The sequence below is a fragment of the Hippocampus bargibanti genome, linkage group LG16, assembly GCF_051943395.1.
Source record: "Hippocampus bargibanti isolate YZ-2025 linkage group LG16, ASM5194339v1, whole genome shotgun sequence".
In the NCBI taxonomy this organism is placed as follows: domain Eukaryota; kingdom Metazoa; phylum Chordata; class Actinopteri; order Syngnathiformes; family Syngnathidae; genus Hippocampus; species Hippocampus bargibanti.
Window position 1 is genome coordinate 2548507 of NC_142749.1, and position 22047 is coordinate 2570553.

Genomic DNA, 22047 nt, shown 5'->3' on the forward strand with positions numbered 1-22047 from the left:
ATATTTTCAATTCCCGAATACATTTGGGAATGAGTTCAAGGGAAATTATATGCCCATCTCTGATAAACATGGTGTCCATAGTTCTGGCTATTTCTCTTACAGATTGTCCGTATCAGAATCTCCATGTGAGAAGAAGAAAGGTGATCTCATCTCATTTCATCATGCTATTGCACAAGGTGCTACACTCGGAAGGTCCAGCCTAATATATATTGATCTCACTGTTAATACTTAGTGATAGCTTGCCCTCAATATAATAAGCAAAACTTTACCTGACATAGCAGGTTTCTAATATGTAAAAACAAACAAACAAACAAACAAATACATTAAAAATAAATAAAAAATACATGACAATAAAATGAAGATGCTTTGATTTTAAGACCAAATGTTAAACCAGGGCTAATTTGTACCTAACTGACATATTTGTTTGTTCTGCTGCAATTATTGGGTTGTGACAGTCAAATTGGCCGACACGCAATTCCTTACAAAAGGAGGCACATGATGAAAAATGGGCTTGATGATTGCTTGTATACAAATACTTGAGTCTCCAGAGTGCTGCTGTGTGTGACAGTAAACAGACCAATACATTTTCCAAACTGAATCTTTATGTGTGCTGACTTGCAAAACCAATGTTAGCCACTTCAAAGCAAGGCTATTGACAAACATGGCAAACATATTTGTCACAAGAGGCAGATAGTTGAATGTAAAACAATAGAGCCCCCCCCCCTGTTTCTAACAAGATGGGATTGAGAATGCCTCTCCAAATGAGAGAATGCTATGTATGGTGGAAAAGGACTTTTGCTTTGATTTGGCCTAAAAAGATCCCTCTGTTCCAGGGCCAAGGTCTGTGCGTTGGGACTGCAGCACATCACTCAAGCCTTGTGGTGCTTAAAGCACTGGCTGTGGCAGGCGGAGCGGAAAAGTCTCTGCGGGCTCAGTGAACACATGAAGCTTTCCAGCCCCACTTTCATACAGGGACTCCAGTAACCATCCACGTCTGGACTGGCTCTATGGAAATCAACTCACTGTCCTGTGCCACTATTTCTAATCAAACTTTAAACTCAACTCTTTCTGAGTTGAAGGTTTTTTTCTTATGTTTTAAGGAAGATCAAACAACTTTCCAGTGACTCCAAGTAGATAGAATTTCCTATCAAACAGTCACATATTTGGCTGTCATTGCCAAGGACGGGGAAAAGGAATACCCTTCTGCGGATGGAAATGCATGAAAAAAGGGGGTAAAAAAAATCATAAATGTCACAGGAGTAGATTCGGGCAAAACTGCTCTGCAGCTGGAGTAGCTCATTTTGTTTGAGTTTATGACAAATTATATCCCAAAATGTAACCAAACAGTCAATGTTCAACTGGGTGGAAAACAGCAGACTTCACTTTTAACAAGCGTAAATCTAGAATAATTCAAGATGAAGAAAACGACATGAAGAATCAGTATAAAAATGAAGCCATCAGAATACGCCACAAAATGTGCTCATTTTAAAACCTGGAAGTCTCAGCTATGTAGCTTTTTTCCATAGCCCTTCTCTTTATTAAAATTTAGAATACTTTATTTTCCCAAAAGAACAAAAAATATACACTTAGGGCTGTCATGGAAAGTAAAGTAAGAAACATTTAAACGATTCATCATTACATAAACTAATCCAGCCAGCGACCATCCTGAATCAGGTGAAGCAGAACGATTCTCGGTTTATTCCAAGATTCATGCATTGAGTAGTCATCGACAGAAGCACAAAAAATCTTTGCTGAACCGGCGGATCAGTCAAACTGTCAAGTCTTGGCAGCTCTGGCAGCTGAGAGAAACGGCGGTCATATATGCAAAGGTGCAGGTGCTTGTCCAAGACACGGAAATCCTCATAGCTCCGCTTCACAATCCAGCTTCGACCCTTCATAGACGAAAATACAAAGTGATTAAAAGCAACGGAGCAGTTATTATTAATTGGTCTATGTGAAGTACCAGTAACTTTGCTAAAAACTATTTTTTACAAAACTTTGTGCAGTGGCACAAGGACCACAGAAAAGTCACTTCATATTCAGATTTTTGTTTTAATCGTTCTGCAAGCAACAAGATGTGCATTCTGTTGAGAACATCTGCAACATGGTATAGAGGTTCAGTTTAAATCTCCGGAAACCGGAGGACCCGGAGAAAACCCACGCGGGTCCGGGGAGAGCATGCAAACTCCACACAGGGAGGCCGGACCGGGATGCGAACCGGCGACCTCTGCACTGTGAAGCCGGTGTGCTAACCACTCGACTACCGGGCCGCCCCTTATATTACCCATCCTCCCATATTACAAAAACGTGCATGTTATGAACATATTAGGTTCAGTGAAGACTCTTAGTTGACGCGATTGTGTATGTGTGTCCAGTCCAATCAATGTCTGTTTGAATCAGCTTCGGCATCAGAGGATCAGAGGTTGAGAAAATGGGACTGACAGGCTTGTTTTTCTCCCTTTCATTTGATTGGGGTGAATATCTCATCTCATCTCATCTCATTTTCCGTACCGCTTATTCCTCATTAGGGTCGCGGGGGTTGCTGGAGCCTATCTCAGCTGTCTTCGGGCACGAGGCGGGGGACACCCTGAATTGGTTGCCAGCCAATCGCAGGGCACACAAAGACATACAACAGTCACACTCACACCTAGGGACAATTTGGAGTGGTCAATCTGCCTGCCATGCATGTTTTTGGAGTGTGGGAGGAAACCGGAGGACCCGGAGAAAACCCACGCGGGTCCGGGGAGAACATGCAGACTCCACACAGCGAGGCCGGACCGGGACGCGAACCGGCGACCTCTGCACTGTGAAGCCGGTGTGCTAACCACTCGACTACCGGGCCGCCTGGGGTGAATATAAGGTTGACAATATTTTGTTTTCAAATTTTCTTTTCATTGCTTCTTCACTCATTCACTGCCAGACATGTGAAAAAAGGTGTCCATTCCAGAGCCAGGGTTTTTGTCATTTTTCAAATACTAGGACCCACAGAATATTAAGTTTTAGGACGACATAAACATTCAATGCAGCGTAAGAAACTTGAGACTCTCTTCTTTCATCAGAAAAAAAGAGTTAATTCCTAAATTATATGGATCTGGAGTAATATTAGGTGCAAGTGGGGGCAGTTATACAAAAACCAAATGTTCCCCCCTCGTGGAAGGGAAAAAACATTGCCAGTAGTCTGACTAGCACTTTATTGGCTCCCCCACTAGAAAAACCAAAACCCAAACAAATTCGGGAATGGCGCTCACACGTCATATTTTCAATTCCCGAATACATTTGGGAATGAGTTCAAGGGAAATTATATGCCCATCTCTGATAAACATGGTGTCCATAGTTCTGGCTATTTCTCTTACAGATTGTCCGTATCAGAATCTCCATGTGAGAAGAAGAAAGGTGATCTCATCTCATTTCATCATGCTATTGCACAAGGTGCTACACTCGGAAGGTCCAGCCTAATATATATTGATCTCACTGTTAATACTTAGTGATAGCTTGCCCTCAATATAAAAAGCAAAACTTTACCTGACATAGCAGGTTTCTAATATGTAAAAACAAACAAACAAAAAAATAAAAAAATAAAAAAATAAAAATCATGACAATAAAATGAAGATGCTTTGATTTTAAGACCAAATGTTAAACCAGGGCTAATTTATGTACCTAACTGACATATTTGTTTGTTCTGCTGCAATTATTGGGTTGTGACAGTCAAATTGGCCGACACGCAATTCCTTACAAAAGGGGGCACATGATGAAAAATGGGCTTGATGATTGCTTGTATACAAATACTTGAGTCTCCAGAGTGCTGCTGTGTGTGACAGTAAACAGACCAATACATTTTCCAAACTGAATCTTTATGTGTGCTGACTTGCAAAACCAATGTTAGCCACTTCAAAGCAAGGCTATTGACAAACATGGCAAACATATTTGTCACAAGAGGCAGATAGTTGAATGTAAAACAATAGAGCCCCCCCTGTTTCTAACAAGATGGGATTGAGAATGCCTCTCCAAATGAGAGAATGCTATGTATGGTGGAAAAGGACTTTTGCTTTGATTTGGCCTAAAAAGATCCCTCTGTTCCAGGGCCAAGGTCTGTGCGTTGGGACTGCAGCACATCACTCAAGCCTTGTGGTGCTTAAAGCACTGGCTGTGGCAGGCGGAGCGGAAAAGTCTCTGCGGGCTCAGTGAACACATGAAGCTTTCCAGCCCCACTTTCATACAGGGACTCCAGTAACCATCCACGTCTGGACTGGCTCTATGGAAATCAACTCACTGTCCTGTGCCACTATTTCTAATCAAACTTTAAACTCAACTCTTTCTGAGTTGAAGGTTTTTTTCTTATGTTTTAAGGAAGATCAAACAACTTTCCAGTGACTCCAAGTAGATAGAATTTCCTATCAAACAGTCACATATTTGGCTGTCATTGCCAAGGACGGGGAAAAGGAATACCCTTCTGCGGATGGAAATGCATGAAAAAAGGGGGTAAAAAAAATCATAAATGTCACAGGAGTAGATTCGGGCAAAACTGCTCTGCAGCTGGAGTAGCTCATTTTGTTTGAGTTTATGACAAATTATATCCCAAAATGTAACCAAACAGTCAATGTTCAACTGGGTGGAAAACAGCAGACTTCACTTTTAACAAGCGTAAATCTAGAATAATTCAAGATGAAGAAAACGACATGAAGAATCAGTATAAAAATGAAGCCATCAGAATACGCCACAAAATGTGCTCATTTTAAAACCTGGAAGTCTCAGCTATGTAGCTTTTTTCCATAGCCCTTCTCTTTATTAAAATTTAGAATACTTTATTTTCCCAAAAGAACAAAAAATATACACTTAGGGCTGTCATGGAAAGTAAAGTAAGAAACATTTAAACGATTCATCATTACATAAACTAATCCAGCCAGCGACCATCCTGAATCAGGTGAAGCAGAACGATTCTCGGTTTATTCCAAGATTCATGCATTGAGTAGTCATCGACAGAAGCACAAAAAATCTTTGCTGAACCGTTTCTTTTCCGCATCAGGAATATAATATCATCAAACTGTGGGCCTCACTGCAAATTCATAAGCGTGAAGTACGAGATCGGGTTTGGGTAATATTTGCTTTGCTTTTTATACCACCCACACTGTCCAAAGTTAATAATAAAGTTGTCATGATGTAATTCAGACTTGTCTTATCTTGTACAGGCTGTGTATAAAATAAGATGACTTTCCATAAAGTACAGATTCTGTGCATTATAAGGCAGTTTGGAGTATAAATCACATCTTCACTGAATGACATAGTTTAAAACATACATATAGTTTAAAACATACATAAAGCAAAAAAGATATCTAAGTCAAACGTAATTCGTAAATCAAAAAGCATTCAAAATGGCTGTCGCGAGGATCACGTGATCATAACAAATGACGACACGCTGGCATCTCCTATATGACAGGATAGTATACGATGTCAATCTGTTGTTTTTCAACAACATTTTCTATTGAATACTATTATATCCCAAAATGTTGACAGTTCATTTAGAAATCTTATAACTTTTAGTGTCATTTTAATCATTTTATACTTTGTATTATCGATCTTGATTATAGCTATGCCGGCGCACACGCTTTCTGCTGACCTAAAATGCACGGCTTCCCACGCATGCGAGCTTTCCAAAAATCGCTCTCCCTGCTAACGGAGAAGCCAGAAGAGGTAAGCTTTCTCAAAGAAGCGGCGGCGCCAACCGTGAGCCCGACGCGGTTTAGCTAGCTGCTGCTGCTCCCGACTGTTAGGGAAGAGTAAAACATGAATACAATGTCAGCCGATAGACCGTACAGGCATACTTCATCTTCAAGCATAATTTCCCACATGACACCTGACTATATTTTGTCGCTCACTGGTGTGGATCCATCCACCACTGAGTTAATCAACCCAGATATTATTGCAAGCGTTGCTCTGAGGAAAGCACATCATATTTTTGGAGTGTGGGAGGAAACCGGAGGACCCGGAGAAAACCCACGCGGGTCCGGGGAGAACATGCAGACTCCACACAGCGAGGCCGGACCGGGACGCGAACCGGCGACCTCTGCACTGTGAAGCCGGTGTGCTAACCACTCGACTACCGGGCCGCCTGGGGTGAATATAAGGTTGACAATATTTTGTTTTCAAATTTTCTTTTCATTGCTTCTTCACTCATTCACTGCCAGACATGTGAAAAAAGGTGTCCATTCCAGAGCCAGGGTTTTTGTCATTTTTCAAATACTAGGACCCACAGAATATTAAGTTTTAGGACGACATAAACATTCAATGCAGCGTAAGAAACTTGAGACTCTCTTCTTTCATCAGAAAAAAAGAGTTAATTCCTAAATTATATGGATCTGGAGTAATATTAGGTGCAAGTGGGGGCAGTTATACAAAAACCAAATGTTCCCCCCTCGTGGAAGGGAAAAAACATTGCCAGTAGTCTGACTAGCACTTTATTGGCTCCCCCACTAGAAAAACCAAAACCCAAACAAATTCGGGAATGGCGCTCACACGTCATATTTTCAATTCCCGAATACATTTGGGAATGAGTTCAAGGGAAATTATATGCCCATCTCTGATAAACATGGTGTCCATAGTTCTGGCTATTTCTCTTACAGATTGTCCGTATCAGAATCTCCATGTGAGAAGAAGAAAGGTGATCTCATCTCATTTCATCATGCTATTGCACAAGGTGCTACACTCGGAAGGTCCAGCCTAATATATATTGATCTCACTGTTAATACTTAGTGATAGCTTGCCCTCAATATAAAAAGCAAAACTTTACCTGACATAGCAGGTTTCTAATATGTAAAAACAAACAAACAAAAAAATAAAAAAATAAAAAAATAAAAATCATGACAATAAAATGAAGATGCTTTGATTTTAAGACCAAATGTTAAACCAGGGCTAATTTATGTACCTAACTGACATATTTGTTTGTTCTGCTGCAATTATTGGGTTGTGACAGTCAAATTGGCCGACACGCAATTCCTTACAAAAGGGGGCACATGATGAAAAATGGGCTTGATGATTGCTTGTATACAAATACTTGAGTCTCCAGAGTGCTGCTGTGTGTGACAGTAAACAGACCAATACATTTTCCAAACTGAATCTTTATGTGTGCTGACTTGCAAAACCAATGTTAGCCACTTCAAAGCAAGGCTATTGACAAACATGGCAAACATATTTGTCACAAGAGGCAGATAGTTGAATGTAAAACAATAGAGCTCCCCCTGTTTCTAACAAGATGGGATTGAGAATGCCTCTCCAAATGAGAGAATGCTATGTATGGTGGAAAAGGACTTTTGCTTTGATTTGGCCTAAAAAGATCCCTCTGTTCCAGGGCCAAGGTCTGTGCGTTGGGACTGCAGCACATCACTCAAGCCTTGTGGTGCTTAAAGCACTGGCTGTGGCAGGCGGAGCGGAAAAGTCTCTGCGGGCTCAGTGAACACATGAAGCTTTCCAGCCCCACTTTCATACAGGGACTCCAGTAACCATCCACGTCTGGACTGGCTCTATGGAAATCAACTCACTGTCCTGTGCCACTATTTCTAATCAAACTTTAAACTCAACTCTTTCTGAGTTGAAGGTTTTTTTCTTATGTTTTAAGGAAGATCAAACAACTTTCCAGTGACTCCAAGTAGATAGAATTTCCTATCAAACAGTCACATATTTGGCTGTCATTGACAAGGACGGGGAAAAGGAATACCCTTCTGCGGATGGAAATGCATGAAAAAAGGGGGTAAAAAAAATCATAAATGTCACAGGAGTAGATTCGGGCAAAACTGCTCTGCAGCTGGAGTAGCTCATTTTGTTTGAGTTTATGACAAATTATATCCCAAAATGTAACCAAACAGTCAATGTTCAACTGGGTGGAAAACAGCAGACTTCACTTTTAACAAGCGTAAATCTAGAATAATTCAAGATGAAGAAAACGACATGAAGAATCAGTATAAAAATGAAGCCAACAGAATACGCCACAAAATGTCCTCATTTTAAAACCTGGAAGTCTCAGCTATGTAGCTTTTTTCCATAGCCCTTCTTTTTATTAAAATTTAGAATACTTTATTTTCCCAAAAGAACAAAAAATATACACTTAGGGCTGTCATGGAAAGTAAAGTAAGAAACATTTAAACGATTCATCATTACATAAACTAATCCAGCCAGCGACCATCCTGAATCAGGTGAAGCAGAACGATTCTCGGTTTATTCCAAGATTCATGCATTGAGTAGTCATCGACAGAAGCACAAAAAATCTTTGCTGAACCGTTTCTTTTCCGCATCAGGAATATAATATCATCAAACTGTGGGCCTCACTGCAAATTCATAAGCGTGAAGTACGAGATCGGGTTTGGGTAATATTTGCTTTGCTTTTTATACCACCCACACTGTCCAAAGTTAATAATAAAGTTGTCATGATGTAATTCAGACTTGTCTTATCTTGTACAGGCTGTGTATAAAATAAGATGACTTTCCATAAAGTACAGATTCTGTGCATTATAAGGCAGTTTGGAGTATAAATCACATCTTCACTGAATGACATAGTTTAAAACATACATATAGTTTAAAACATACATAAAGCAAAAAAGATATCTAAGTCAAACGTAATTCGTAAATCAAAAAGCATTCAAAATGGCTGTCGCGAGGATCACGTGATCATAACAAATGACGACACGCTGGCATCTCCTATACGACAGGATAGTATACGATGTCAATCTGTTGTTTTTCAACAACATTTTCTATTGAATACTATTATATCCCAAAATGTTGACAGTTCATTTAGAAATCTTATAACTTTTAGTGTCATTTTAATCATTTTATACTTTGTATTATCGATCTTGATTATAGCTATGCCGGCGCACACGCTTTCTGCTGACCTAAAATGCACGGCTTCCCACGCATGCGAGCTTTCCAAAAATCGCTCTCCCTGCTAACGGAGAAGCCAGAAGAGGTAAGCTTTCTCAAAGAGGCGGCGGCGCCAACCGTGAGCCCGACGCGGTTTAGCTAGCTGCTGCTGCTCCCGACTGTTAGGGAAGAGTAAAACATGAATACAATGTCAGCCGATAGACCGTACAGGCATACATCTTCAAGCATAATTTCCCACATGACACCTGACTATATTTTGTCGCTCACTGGTGTGGATCCATCCACCACTGAGTTAATCAACCCAGATATTATTGCAAGCGTTGCTCTGAGGAAAGCACATCATATTGTAATCTGAAACACTTTCTGAATTTAATTCTGTGGTATAGGTTTCTCTGTGTTAGTATACATTTAAAGGACAACAGACGTCTCCGGACAAGTTGTGTCCATAATTTGTAAAATGGCTTCAAATGACTTACTACTGAGCGTATTTTACAAAGATTCCACCACATATAGCTATATGTTACGTTTTAAGACTGGCGCTGAATACTCTTGTTTTTGAGTTGGTGACGAGTCCGTATGTGACGTCACTAAGGGACCGCCCCCGACCGTAAAAAAGACGCATTCTAACGGTCCTTCCATCACGTCAATGTATTTTGCTGTACTTGTTTGGTCTGGGGACCTCGTCTTGCACCCAAAAGCCGCCTGAAGGCCAGAAGAGGGCGTCCAAGCGCCATATAAGGAATTTATCAGCCTGTGGAAACAGAGGTGGCCACATGAGGTGGCCATTTTGTGCCTCTTTTTTTGGGTGAGAGATTTCCCCCCAATGTTGCCTCAAAATGGCACAAATCCATTCTTTAATCGATTGCAAACATGTATGCTTTCCTCTTCAGAACTATTTGAATCACATTCATAACTGGATGTGTAACAAGAAAGCATATTCGCCGAATCTGAAGCAATTGTGTTGATTCATTAGCAATGCTAGACGTCTTGGCGTGACGTCACAAACTGGGGGCGGGACTTTCTGAAAATGCCCAATTCACAGCTCAATTTTTTTGCAGATTTTGGACACTTTAAGTCATTTTTATTGGTGTTTTGCATTTGACTAAAAATATCATACTGCGTGTTTTGGGTATTTTAGATGCTATAAAACGTTTTTCTGATGTCAGTTAAAAAACAAAAAAGTGACGTCGGTTGTCCTTTAAGAGTGGATTATAATGACTCGTAAATTGAAGACTCACCTGACAGTAAATGTGAACCAAGTAAACAAGCTCCTTGGACTCATGGCCGTTTCGTGTCACGTCACTCTGTTCATCGCCGAGGGACAACTGAAAGACAATACAGTAAATATGGCATCACATTTCCAGTGTTGTTAACAATCTTTATTTCTATCCAAAAATGCTTAGGTAATGCAAAAATGTTTTCTCAAATACATTTTTTATACTCATCATTTGGACCTCATTAAAACAATAAACGAAGACCTTTTCCCTTTTATTTCGGACACGCTTTTAGTGATTGTGTTCGTGAAATTAATTAGATGTCACGTCATTCTATGATCGGAAGAGCATCTCACCGTGACTTAATGTGTGAAGATATTACACCTTAATCAGACGGAAACAGCAAACTTCCACGATCGGCCCTCATTAGATTCAATCCATTGAAGACAAGCGGTGCATCTATTTTTGCCAGGTAATTGCACTTGCCTTTAACAAAGGCATGTTTGGGCTCATTTAAATTCATGTGCGGATAGTCTAGCTCACTACACCCTAATTTGGTTGGCACCTAGTTGATGAAGGATCAGCATAACGGGAAGCTGTTTGAGCTCCATAGACAGTGTGGGATAATAGAAGCAGAATAGCATGACACACATCCAATTCCACAAACAGAATCCATCTATCCATCCATTTTCAACACGCTTAGCCGTAAGAGGGTTACTGGCTACAATCTGACCAGCCAGTCGCAAATAGAGACAAACAACCATTCACACTCCCATTCACACCGTGACAGAGTGGGAAGCAATCCCACACTGCCGCACACAAGTTTGCCGTGTGTACCACCGCACAATATAAAAAATAAGACACTACGACAGTTGATGAAAAGGTTTCTTCAGCCGTCATCTGTACTTCTTTGAAGGTGTCGGACGTTTGGCTTCTAATCCAAGAGGCTTTGTCAGCTAACAAAAATTTTGCTGATAGGTCTGGCCCTATATTTATATCCCTACTATCCAGGGGTGGCGGTGCCAGACCTCTGCTATGATAGGTCCCGGCATTAAGGTTGGGGGGAGCAGAAGACCATTTCCTGAGGCTACACTGATTGCTTCTATTGTCCTGACTGATTATGGTCTATGACTGGCCTGATTGCCCCATTTGCTCGGGTATCACCTCATCAGCATAACTAAGCCTGTGTGGTGACGATCTCAGGAGTGTTTTGTAAACACGATCCAAATTTAAAAATCACCCCACCATGGCGATTTAGTGAAGGGTTTTGCTGTTTTATGAAAAAACTTCTTTTACTTCCCTTTCAAACCATCTATTTTCTTTTGCTAAGATTATAACTTTATTGTCGTCAAATGAGTGGTTGTTAGCTTTTAGGTGCATGTGTAATGCAGATTGAGGCTCACTACTATTATCCCTGCGATGTTGATAGTCTCTTTTTGAAATTTTGTTTAGTCTCCCCAATGTATTGCTCTTTACAATCTTCATTTTTACAGTGTATTGAATAAACTGCATCACTTTGTTTTTTGGCAGCCTATCTTTTGGATGCACTAATTGTTGTTTTAAAGTGTATATCGGGTTGAAATAAGTACAGATGACGGCTGAAGAAACCTTTTCATCGATGGACCACTCATGTACGACTGAGAGTTTAGACAGACACACTACGACAGACATTTCAAAACCATATCTAAGACGAAGGCAACATAACATTTATTTGGCCCTTTCAATAGTTAATTTAAAAATCCATCCATCCCTCCATCCATTTTCTGATCTGCTTCTCTTTACAATGGTGCTGCATTCTGTCTCAGCCATCATTGGGTAAACGGCGGGGGATACCCTGAACTGGTTGCCAGCTAATGACAGGGCACACACCGATTAACGACCATTCGAACCCACAATCACACCTGGAACACTTTTAGAGAGTTTAATTAACCTGACACACATGTTGGAATGGATTAGGAAACCAGAGTCCCCAGCAAAAACCTACACAGGTACAGGGAGAACATACAAGCACCACACGAGAAGTCTGAAGCTGGAATCAAACCCTGCACCTCTGTACTCTGAGGCTAATCCACTAGCCAGTCATCCACTGAGCCACATCAAACTGAAAATGAATAATTAAAATAATATTTTGCCTAAGGGAGCTCATCTTAAAACTGGAATGGAAAACTGGGATAAACACAATCAAACTCCTGGTTAATTGGATTCGGCAAACACTTGACCCTAAGTGACTTAGGGAAGAGTAAAACATGAATACAATGTCAGCCGATAGACCGTACAGGCATACATCTTCAAGCATAATTTCCCACATGACACCTGACTATATTTTGTCGCTCACTGGTGTGGATCCATCCACCACTGAGTTAATCAACCCAGATATTATTGCAAGCGTTGCTCTGAGGAAAGCACATCATATTGTAATCTGAAACACTTTCTGAATTTAATTCTGTGGTATAGGTTTCTCTGTGTTAGTATACATTTAAAGGACAACAGACGTCTCCGGACAAGTTGTGTCCATAATTTGTAAAATGGCTTCAAATGACTTACTACTGAGCGTATTTTACAAAGATTCCACCACATATAGCTATATGTTACGTTTTAAGACTGGCGCTGAATACTCTTGTTTTTGAGTTGGTGACGAGTCCGTATGTGACGTCACTAAGGGACCGCCCCCGACCGTAAAAAAGACGCATTCTAACGGTCCTTCCATCACGTCAATGTATTTTGCTGTACTTGTTTGGTCTGGGGACCTCGTCTTGCACCCAAAAGCCGCCTGAAGGCCAGAAGAGGGCGTCCAAGCGCCATATAAGGAATTTATCAGCCTGTGGAAACAGAGGTGGCCACATGAGGTGGCCATTTTGTGCCTCTTTTTTTGGGTGAGAGATTTCCCCCCAATGTTGCCTCAAAATGGCACAAATCCATTCTTTAATCGATTGCAAACATGTATGCTTTCCTCTTCAGAACTATTTGAATCACATTCATAACTGGATGTGTAACAAGAAAGCATATTCGCCGAATCTGAAGCAATTGTGTTGATTCATTAGCAATGCTAGACGTCTTGGCGTGACGTCACAAACTGGGGGCGGGACTTTCTGAAAATGCCCAATTCACAGCTCAATTTTTTTGCAGATTTTGGACACTTTAAGTCATTTTTATTGGTGTTTTGCATTTGACTAAAAATATCATACTGCGTGTTTTGGGTATTTTAGATGCTATAAAACGTTTTTCTGATGTCAGTTAAAAAACAAAAAAGTGACGTCGGTTGTCCTTTAAGAATGGATTATAATGACTCGTAAATTGAAGACTCACCTGACAGTAAATGTGAACCAAGTAAACAAGCTCCTTGGACTCATGGCCGTTTCGTGTCACGTCACTCTGTTCATCGCCGAGGGACAACTGAAAGACAATACAGTAAATATGGCATCACATTTCCAGTGTTGTTAAAAATCTTTATTTCTATCCAAAAATGCTTAGGTAATGCAAAAATGTTTTCTCAAATACATTTTTTATACTCATCATTTGGACCTCATTAAAACAATAAACGAAGACCTTTTCCCTTTTATTTCGGACACGCTTTTAGTGATTGTGTTCGTGATGAAATTAATTAGATGTCACGTCATTCTATGATCGGAAGAGCATCTCACCGTGACTTAATGTGTGAAGATATTACACCTTAATCAGACGGAAACTGCAAACTTCCACGATCGGCCCTCATTAGATTCAATCCATTGAAGACAAGCGGTGCATCTATTTTTGCCAGGTAATTGCACTTGCCTTTAACAAAGGCATGTTTGGGCTCATTTAAATTCATGTGCGGATAGTCTAGCTCACTACACCCTAATTTGGTTGGCACCTAGTTGATGAAGGATCAGCATAACGGGAAGCTGTTTGAGCTCCATAGACAGTGTGGGATAATAGAAGCAGAATAGCATGACACACATCCAATTCCACAAACAGAATCCATCTATCCATCCATTTTCAACACGCTTAGCCGTAAGAGGGTTACTGGCTACAATCTGACCAGCCAGTCGCAAATAGAGACAAACAACCATTCACACTCCCATTCACACCGTGACAGAGTGGGAAGCAATCCCACACTGCCGCACACAAGTTTGCCGTGTGTACCACCGCACAATATAAAAAATAAGACACTACGACAGTCGATGAAAAGGTGTCTTCAGCCGTCATCTGTACTTCTTTGAAGGTGTCGGACGTTTCGCTTCTAATCCAAGAGGCTTTGTCAGCTAACAAAAATTTTGCTGATAGGTCTGGCCCTATATTTATATCCCTACTATCCAGGGGTGGCGGTGCCAGACCTCTGCTATGATAGGTCCCGGCACTAAGGTTGGGGGGAGCAGAAGACCATTTCCTGAGGCTACACTGATTGCTTCTATTGTCCTGACTGATTATGGTCTACGACTGGCCTGATTGCCCCATTTGCTCGGGTATCACCTCATCAGCATAACTAAGCCTGTGTGGTGACGATCTCAGGAGTGTTTTGTAAACACGATCCAAATTTAAAAATCACCCCACCATGGCGATTTAGTGAAGGGTTTTGCTGTTTTATGAAAAAACTTCTTTTACTTCCCTTTCAAACCATCTATTTTCTTTTGCTAAGATTATAACTTTATTGTCGTCAAATGAGTGGTTGTTAGCTTTTAGGTGCATGTGTAATGCAGATTGAGGCTCACTACTATTATCCCTGCGATGTTGATAGTCTCTTTTTGAAATTTTGTTTAGTCTCCCCAATGTATTGCTCTTTACAATCTTCATTTTTACAGTGTATTGAATAAACTGCATCACTTTGTTTTTTGGCAGCCTATCTTTTGGATGCACTAATTGTTGTTTTAAAGTGTATATCGGGTTGAAATAAGTACAGATGACGGCTGAAGAAACCTTTTCATCGATGGACCACTCATGTACGACTGAGAGTTTAGACAGACACACTACGACAGACATTTCAAAACCATATCTAAGACGAAGGCAACATAACATTTATTTGGCCCTTTCAATAGTTAATTTAAAAATCCATCCATCCCTCCATCCATTTTCTGATCTGCTTCTCTTTACAATGGTGCTGCATTCTGTCTCAGCCATCATTGGGTAAACGGCGGGGGATACCCTGAACTGGTTGCCAGCTAATGACAGGGCACACACCGATTAACGACCATTCGAACCCACAATCACACCTGGAACACTTTTAGAGAGTTTAATTAACCTGACACACATGTTGGAATGGATTAGGAAACCAGAGTCCCCAGCAAAAACCTACACAGGTACAGGGAGAACATACAAGCACCACACGAGAAGTCTGAAGCTGGAATCAAACCCTGCACCTCTGTACTCTGAGGCTAATCCACTAGCCAGTCATCCACTGAGCCACATCAAACTGAAAATGAATAATTAAAATAATATTTTGCCTAAGGGAGCTCATCTTAAAACTGGAATGGAAAACTGGGATAAACACAATCAAACTCCTGGTTAATTGGATTCGGCAAACACTTGACCCTAAGTGACTATGATTACAGTAACCCCAAAGAAACTTCCAATTTTAAGGTATGGTTTTCAATGTCATTTTTTACCCACAATTCTATCTGTCATTCCATCTTGTTTGAAGCCCATGTTCGAAACACACTCAAACAGAAATTGCCAATGTCACATCAAATCAATTCACTCACAACTCATCAGTTCTAGTAATCCGACATTACTCTTACACATGGATTTGAAAAAAATCAAGGACCTCCCCTTTGCAGTTCATCTGTTAGAAAACAGACATATAGGCACTAAAACTCTTGTCTGAAACAGTTCTATAATTACAGATAATGCTTTTTGACCATTTTTTTCATTTTGCATTTTTGTAAGGCTAGCCAGTCAACTCTAAGAGCTTTGAGTGGATTAAAAATGCTGAGTTGACGAATTATTTGAATGTGAAGATCTCAGAGCATCAGTGAGGTATATTTCAATTTATTAAACTCCTTTGCTCATGGGTTTGTTGTTGAGGTATAATCGTATCTATAATTTTATAATCTAATCATTATTTGAAAACAAAACTATTTGGAATAGTGTCTGTGCTCAGCAATCACAATAGAAAACAGAAAGTGGAAAAAAAATGGTAAAGAACATTTTTGACATTCCTCCAGATTTTGTTGGCCTCAGATAGTTTTTATTTAAATGACAATTCATTATACAGTCCTTAAATACGGAAAATAATCCCAGAAATAATCTCATGTCGTCTTTTGTCACTTCTTGGGACAAATATAAAACCTGTATAATGATGATTTGTTATTCGGCCGTACAAGCGGCGTGTCAAACAAGTACTTTCATTCAAGAAATCTTGAATGCGATGCAGGGAGCTCACTGAGTCATCTCTGTTTGAAAATCAAAGTGCCGAGCAAAGGTCAAATGAAGGCAAGTGTAGCAGTTGAACCAAGTAAACAAGCTCCTTGGACTCATGGCCGTTTCGTGTCACGTCACTCTGTTCATCGCCGAGGGACAACTGAAAGACAATACAGTAAATATGGCATCACATTTCCAGTGTTGTTAAAAATCTTTATTTCTATCCAAAAATGCTTAGGTAATGCAAAAATGTTTTCTCAAATACATTTTTTATACTCATCATTTGGACCTCATTAAAACAATAAACGAAGACCTTTTCCCTTTTATTTCGGACACGCTTTTAGTGATTGTGTTCGTGATGAAATTAATTAGATGTCACGTCATTCTATGATCGGAAGAGCATCTCACCGTGACTTAATGTGTGAAGATATTACACCTTAATCAGACGGAAACTGCAAACTTCCACGATCGGCCCTCATTAGATTCAATCCATTGAAGACAAGCGGTGCATCTATTTTTGCCAGGTAATTGCACTTGCCTTTAACAAAGGCATGTTTGGGCTCATTTAAATTCATGTGCGGATAGTCTAGCTCACTACACCCTAATTTGGTTGGCACCTAGTTGATGAAGGATCAGCATAACGGGAAGCTGTTTGAGCTCCATAGACAGTGTGGGATAATAGAAGCAGAATAGCATGACACACATCCAATTCCACAAACAGAATCCATCTATCCATCCATTTTCAACACGCTTAGCCGTAAGAGGGTTACTGGCTACAATCTGACCAGCCAGTCGCAAATAGAGACAAACAACCATTCACACTCCCATTCACACCGTGACAGAGTGGGAAGCAATCCCACACTGCCGCACACAAGTTTGCCGTGTGTACCACCGCACAATATAAAAAATAAGACACTACGACAGTCGATGAAAAGGTGTCTTCAGCCGTCATCTGTACTTCTTTGAAGGTGTCGGACGTTTCGCTTCTAATCCAAGAGGCTTTGTCAGCTAACAAAAATTTTGCTGATAGGTCTGGCCCTATATTTATATCCCTACTATCCAGGGGTGGCGGTGCCAGACCTCTGCTATGATAGGTCCCGGCACTAAGGTTGGGGGGAGCAGAAGACCATTTCCTGAGGCTACACTGATTGCTTCTATTGTCCTGACTGATTATGGTCTACGACTGGCCTGATTGCCCCATTTGCTCGGGTATCACCTCATCAGCATAACTAAGCCTGTGTGGTGACGATCTCAGGAGTGTTTTGTAAACACGATCCAAATTAAAAATCACCCCACCATGGCGATTTAGTGAAGGGTTTTGCTGTTTTATGAAAATAGCTTCTTTTACTCCCCTTTCAAACCATCTATTTTCTTTTGCTAAGATTATAACTTTATTGTCGTCAAATGAGTGGTTGATAGCTTTTAGGTGCATGTGTAATGCAGATTGAGGCTCACTACTATTATCCCTACGATGTTGATAGTCTCTTTTTGAAAATTTGTTTAGTCTCCCCAATGTATTGCTCTTTACAATCTTCATTTTTACAGTGTATTGAATAAACTGCATCACTTTGTTTTTTGGCAGCCTATCTTTTGGATGCACTAATTGTTGTTTTAAAGTGTATATCGGGTTGAAATAAGTACAGATGACGGCTGAAGAAACCTTTTCATCGATGGACCACTCATGTACGACTGAGAGTTTAGACAGACACACTACGACAGACATTTCAAAACCATATCTAAGACGAAGGCAACATAACATTTATTTGGCCCTTTCAATAGTTAATTTAAAAATCCATCCATCCCTCCATCCATTTTCTGATCTGCTTCTCTTTACAATGGTGCTGCATTCTGTCTCAGCCATCATTGGGTAAACGGCGGGGGATACCCTGAACTGGTTGCCAGCTAATGACAGGGCACACACCGATTAACGACCATTCGAACCCACAATCACACCTGGAACACTTTTAGAGAGTTTAATTAACCTGACACACATGTTGGAATGGATTAGGAAACCAGAGTCCCCAGCAAAAACCTACACAGGTACAGGGAGAACATACAAGCACCACACGAGAAGTCTGAAGCTGGAATCAAACCCTGCACCTCTGTACTCTGAGGCTAATCCACTAGCCAGTCATCCACTGAGCCACATCAAACTGAAAATGAATAATTAAAATAATATTTTGCCTAAGGGAGCTCATCTTAAAACTGGAATGGAAAACTGGGATAAACACAATCAAACTCCTGGTTAATTGGATTCGGCAAACACTTGACCCTAAGTGACTATGATTACAGTAACCCCAAAGAAACTTCCAATTTTAAGGTATGGTTTTCAATGTCATTTTTTACCCACAATTCTATCTGTCATTCCATCTTGTTTGAAGCCCATGTTCGAAACACACTCAAACAGAAATTGCCAATGTGAGGCAGATACACATTCCTATCACATCAAATCAATTCACTCACGACTCATCAGTTCTAGTAATCCGACATTACTCTTACACATGGATTTGAAAAAAATCAAGGACCTCCCCTTTGCAGTTCATCTGTTAGAAAACAGACATATAGGCACTAAAACTCTTGTCTGAAACAGTTCTATAATTACAGATAATGCTTTTTGACCATTTTTTTCATTTTGCATTTTTGTAAGGCTAGCCAGTCAACTCTAAGAGCTTTGAGTGGATTAAAAATGCTGAGTTGACAAATTATTTGAATGTGAAGATCTCAGAGCATCAGTGAGGTATATTTCAATTTATTAAACTCCTTTGCTCATGGGTTTGTTGTTGAGGTATAATCGTATCTATAATTTTATAATCTAATCATTATTTGAAAACAAAACTATTTGGAATAGTGTCTGTGCTCAGCAATCACAATAGAAAACAGAAAGTGGAAAAAAAATGGTAAAGAACATTTTTGACATTCCTCCAGATTTTGTTGGCCTCAGATAGTTTTTATTTAAATGACAATTCATTATACAGTCCTTAAATACGGAAAATAATCCCAGAAATAATCTCATGTCGTCTTTTGTCACTTCTTGGGACAAATATAAAACCTGTATAATGATGATTTGTTATTCGGCCGTACAAGCGGCGTGTCAAACAAGTACTTTCATTCAAGAAATCTTGAATGCGATGCAGGGAGCTCACTGAGTCATCTCTGTTTGAAAATCAAAGTGCCGAGCAAAGGTCAAATGAAGGCAAGTGTAGCAGTTGAACAACAATGTCGATAACAAGAATGGGAAGGTTCGGTGAATTTGGTAAATGCGCTGAAATACGAATTAAAATACCCTTCCGAAAATTAAATAAATAAACTGGGAAATCTTTAAATCTACAACAACCTTTAAATCTACAACACCTCAATCCAAAATCTTGAGGTGAATGTCAAGTGGCTCTATGAAGGTTGGCAAACACATTTTTGTCACCATATTGTATTTACTTTTTCACTCGGAGCTATGTGATGAGCCTTCAAGAATAATGGTTTCTTAAAGGACAACCGACGTCACTTTTTTTTGTTTCATCAGGCAAGACGTGATGGAAGGACTGTCTTTTTTTTTCAGTCAGGGGGCGTACCTTTCGTGACGTCACGTACGGTCTCGTCACCAACTCCAAAACAAGACGTCTTGCGCGAGTCTTAAAATGTAAAATATAGCTATATGCGGTGGAATCTTTTTTAAAATACGCTCAGTAGAAGTCATTTGAAGCCATTTGACAAATTATGGACACAACTTGTCCGGAGACGTCGGTTGTCCTTTAAACTTCCTTAAAAGCTTTGAAAGGCGCTTAAAATGTAATGTATTATTATTATTATTATTATTATTATTATTATTATTAATCCATCAACCACTCTGCGTCTTTCCAGGCAGAATCGGGCAGTCATTCAGTAAAAGAGGAAGTCTAATAATAAATAAGTCTACGCCAAGGTTCACAAACACGGTGCAGTGCAGTTGAAAAAAAAAAACAGCAGATGTGGCAAGAATAAAATAATTCATATTTGAGTTTCAACAAAACAAGCAGCAAGTATAAAGCCAGCAGGTTGACTCACAGCTGCACTCTCACGGCACACGCTATTAAAAGTTATTCTAAAGATACACAGAAATTTCCAGTGGTGCAGGAAACCATAAACACAAGACGGCTCAAAACAGCAATTTGATCCCCAATGGAAATAACATTACAGGCGAGCTAGTGCCTTTGCTTTTGATGAGTTGTTGGCCCACATTGACATCAAATAGCAATCTGAAATTTATTCTGGAAAGGACGTGCAATGTAAAATTCTCCACTCCGAGAAAAATAAAGGTACATTCAATCCAATGCTTCATTGCAAAGGTTGACATACATGTTTTGACCATTGTACACATGTATTCAATTCTGAAGATTCCAAATCCATTTTGTCCCCTCATCTTAATGTTGAAGGGGATCCATCTTGTGCAAATATAGAATCACACTCAGTGGTAGATAATGAATTATAATGACAAATACAAATGCATTCAAATGTGCCATTTTGACAAATGTGCACTGACACCATAGAATACACATAAAGAAAGAAGCAAGGCATTGTTTAACCTATAATTACATTTCAGGGCACCTGATTTCCCAGGCACCTTGACAAAAGTATTTTTACATTCATGATTACTTTCATCACTTTACTGCTGTGAAATATACATTTCTCCACTACGAGACTAATAAAGGCAAATCCAATCCATTCCAATCCAATCATCACTACTTTTCCATTAACAAACAAGTTACAATTTTGCATGTGCACAACAGAGCTGATCATAATAAAAGTCAACACACACAACTTGAGTACTCACAGCAATGTCAAGTGTGGATTTCATGCATTTGACGTCTTAGCTGACACACTTTCTTTCTGCTTCATGCAGTGGAGATTCACACCAACATGTTCCCCCTCCTTTAATGCCCAACACCTGTCTCCAGTCTCTTTTTCTCATCCCGCCTTACAGAGTCCAGTTTCACCCGTGCCAAGCACAATTCCTATGGGTAGGGTACGCTCAATACTAGCTCACCGGATTTGCTTTACAAACAATATGAGCTCTCTCGGTGACACTTGGAGAAAAGGAGAGATGAATACCTGCATTTTTACAGGGGCATAGTTGATGTTAAAATTATTGATCCCTCAACCGGACAGCTTTCATTCTCTCCATTTGGCCCTGGTAGCCATCCTGCCATTGTGATGGCCAATTGTGATCCTGCTTCTTTCCGTTTGCTTTTGGGCTTCCTTTCTTGGTGATCTAGCAAACAATAACACTATGCGGCCAATAATATAAAACAGCGTCAAAAATGGAAAGCAATCCAAAACTTTGCTGATGTTTTCTCTGCATGTGTTTTCTACCCCACATGCTATTCTCTTCCTTCTCCCTCCTCACCCCATGTCTGACATGCTACTTCACCCCTCCCCCCGCTGTCTTCATCTGTCGCTCCCTGGTTGGTACATTCCCAGGACAAAGAGTGAGGAATGAGGAGAGAGAGAGAGAGAGAGAGAGAGAGAGAGAGAGAGAGAGAGAGAGAGAGAGAGAGAGAGAGAGAGAGAGAGAGAGAAGAGAGGAGAGAGAGAGAGAGAGACATGGAAGGGGAAAGGGGGCAGGAGGTAAATGGGGTGTGAGAATAAAAAGTAAAAGTGGCGA

The 22047-nt window shown here is 40.2% G+C and overlaps 1 protein-coding gene across 1 annotated transcript in view; it reads right to left on the reverse strand.

Moving 5' to 3' along the window:
- arhgap32b (Rho GTPase activating protein 32b) overlaps nucleotides 1-22047 on the reverse strand; it is a 162847-nt gene that overhangs the window by 73928 nt on the left and 66872 nt on the right. Inside the window, exon 6 of the mRNA XM_089016424.1 lies at nucleotides 13386-13472. Coding sequence (XP_088872550.1) covers nucleotides 13386-13472 — 87 coding nt within the window. The remainder of the gene's footprint in view (nucleotides 1-13385; nucleotides 13473-22047) is intronic.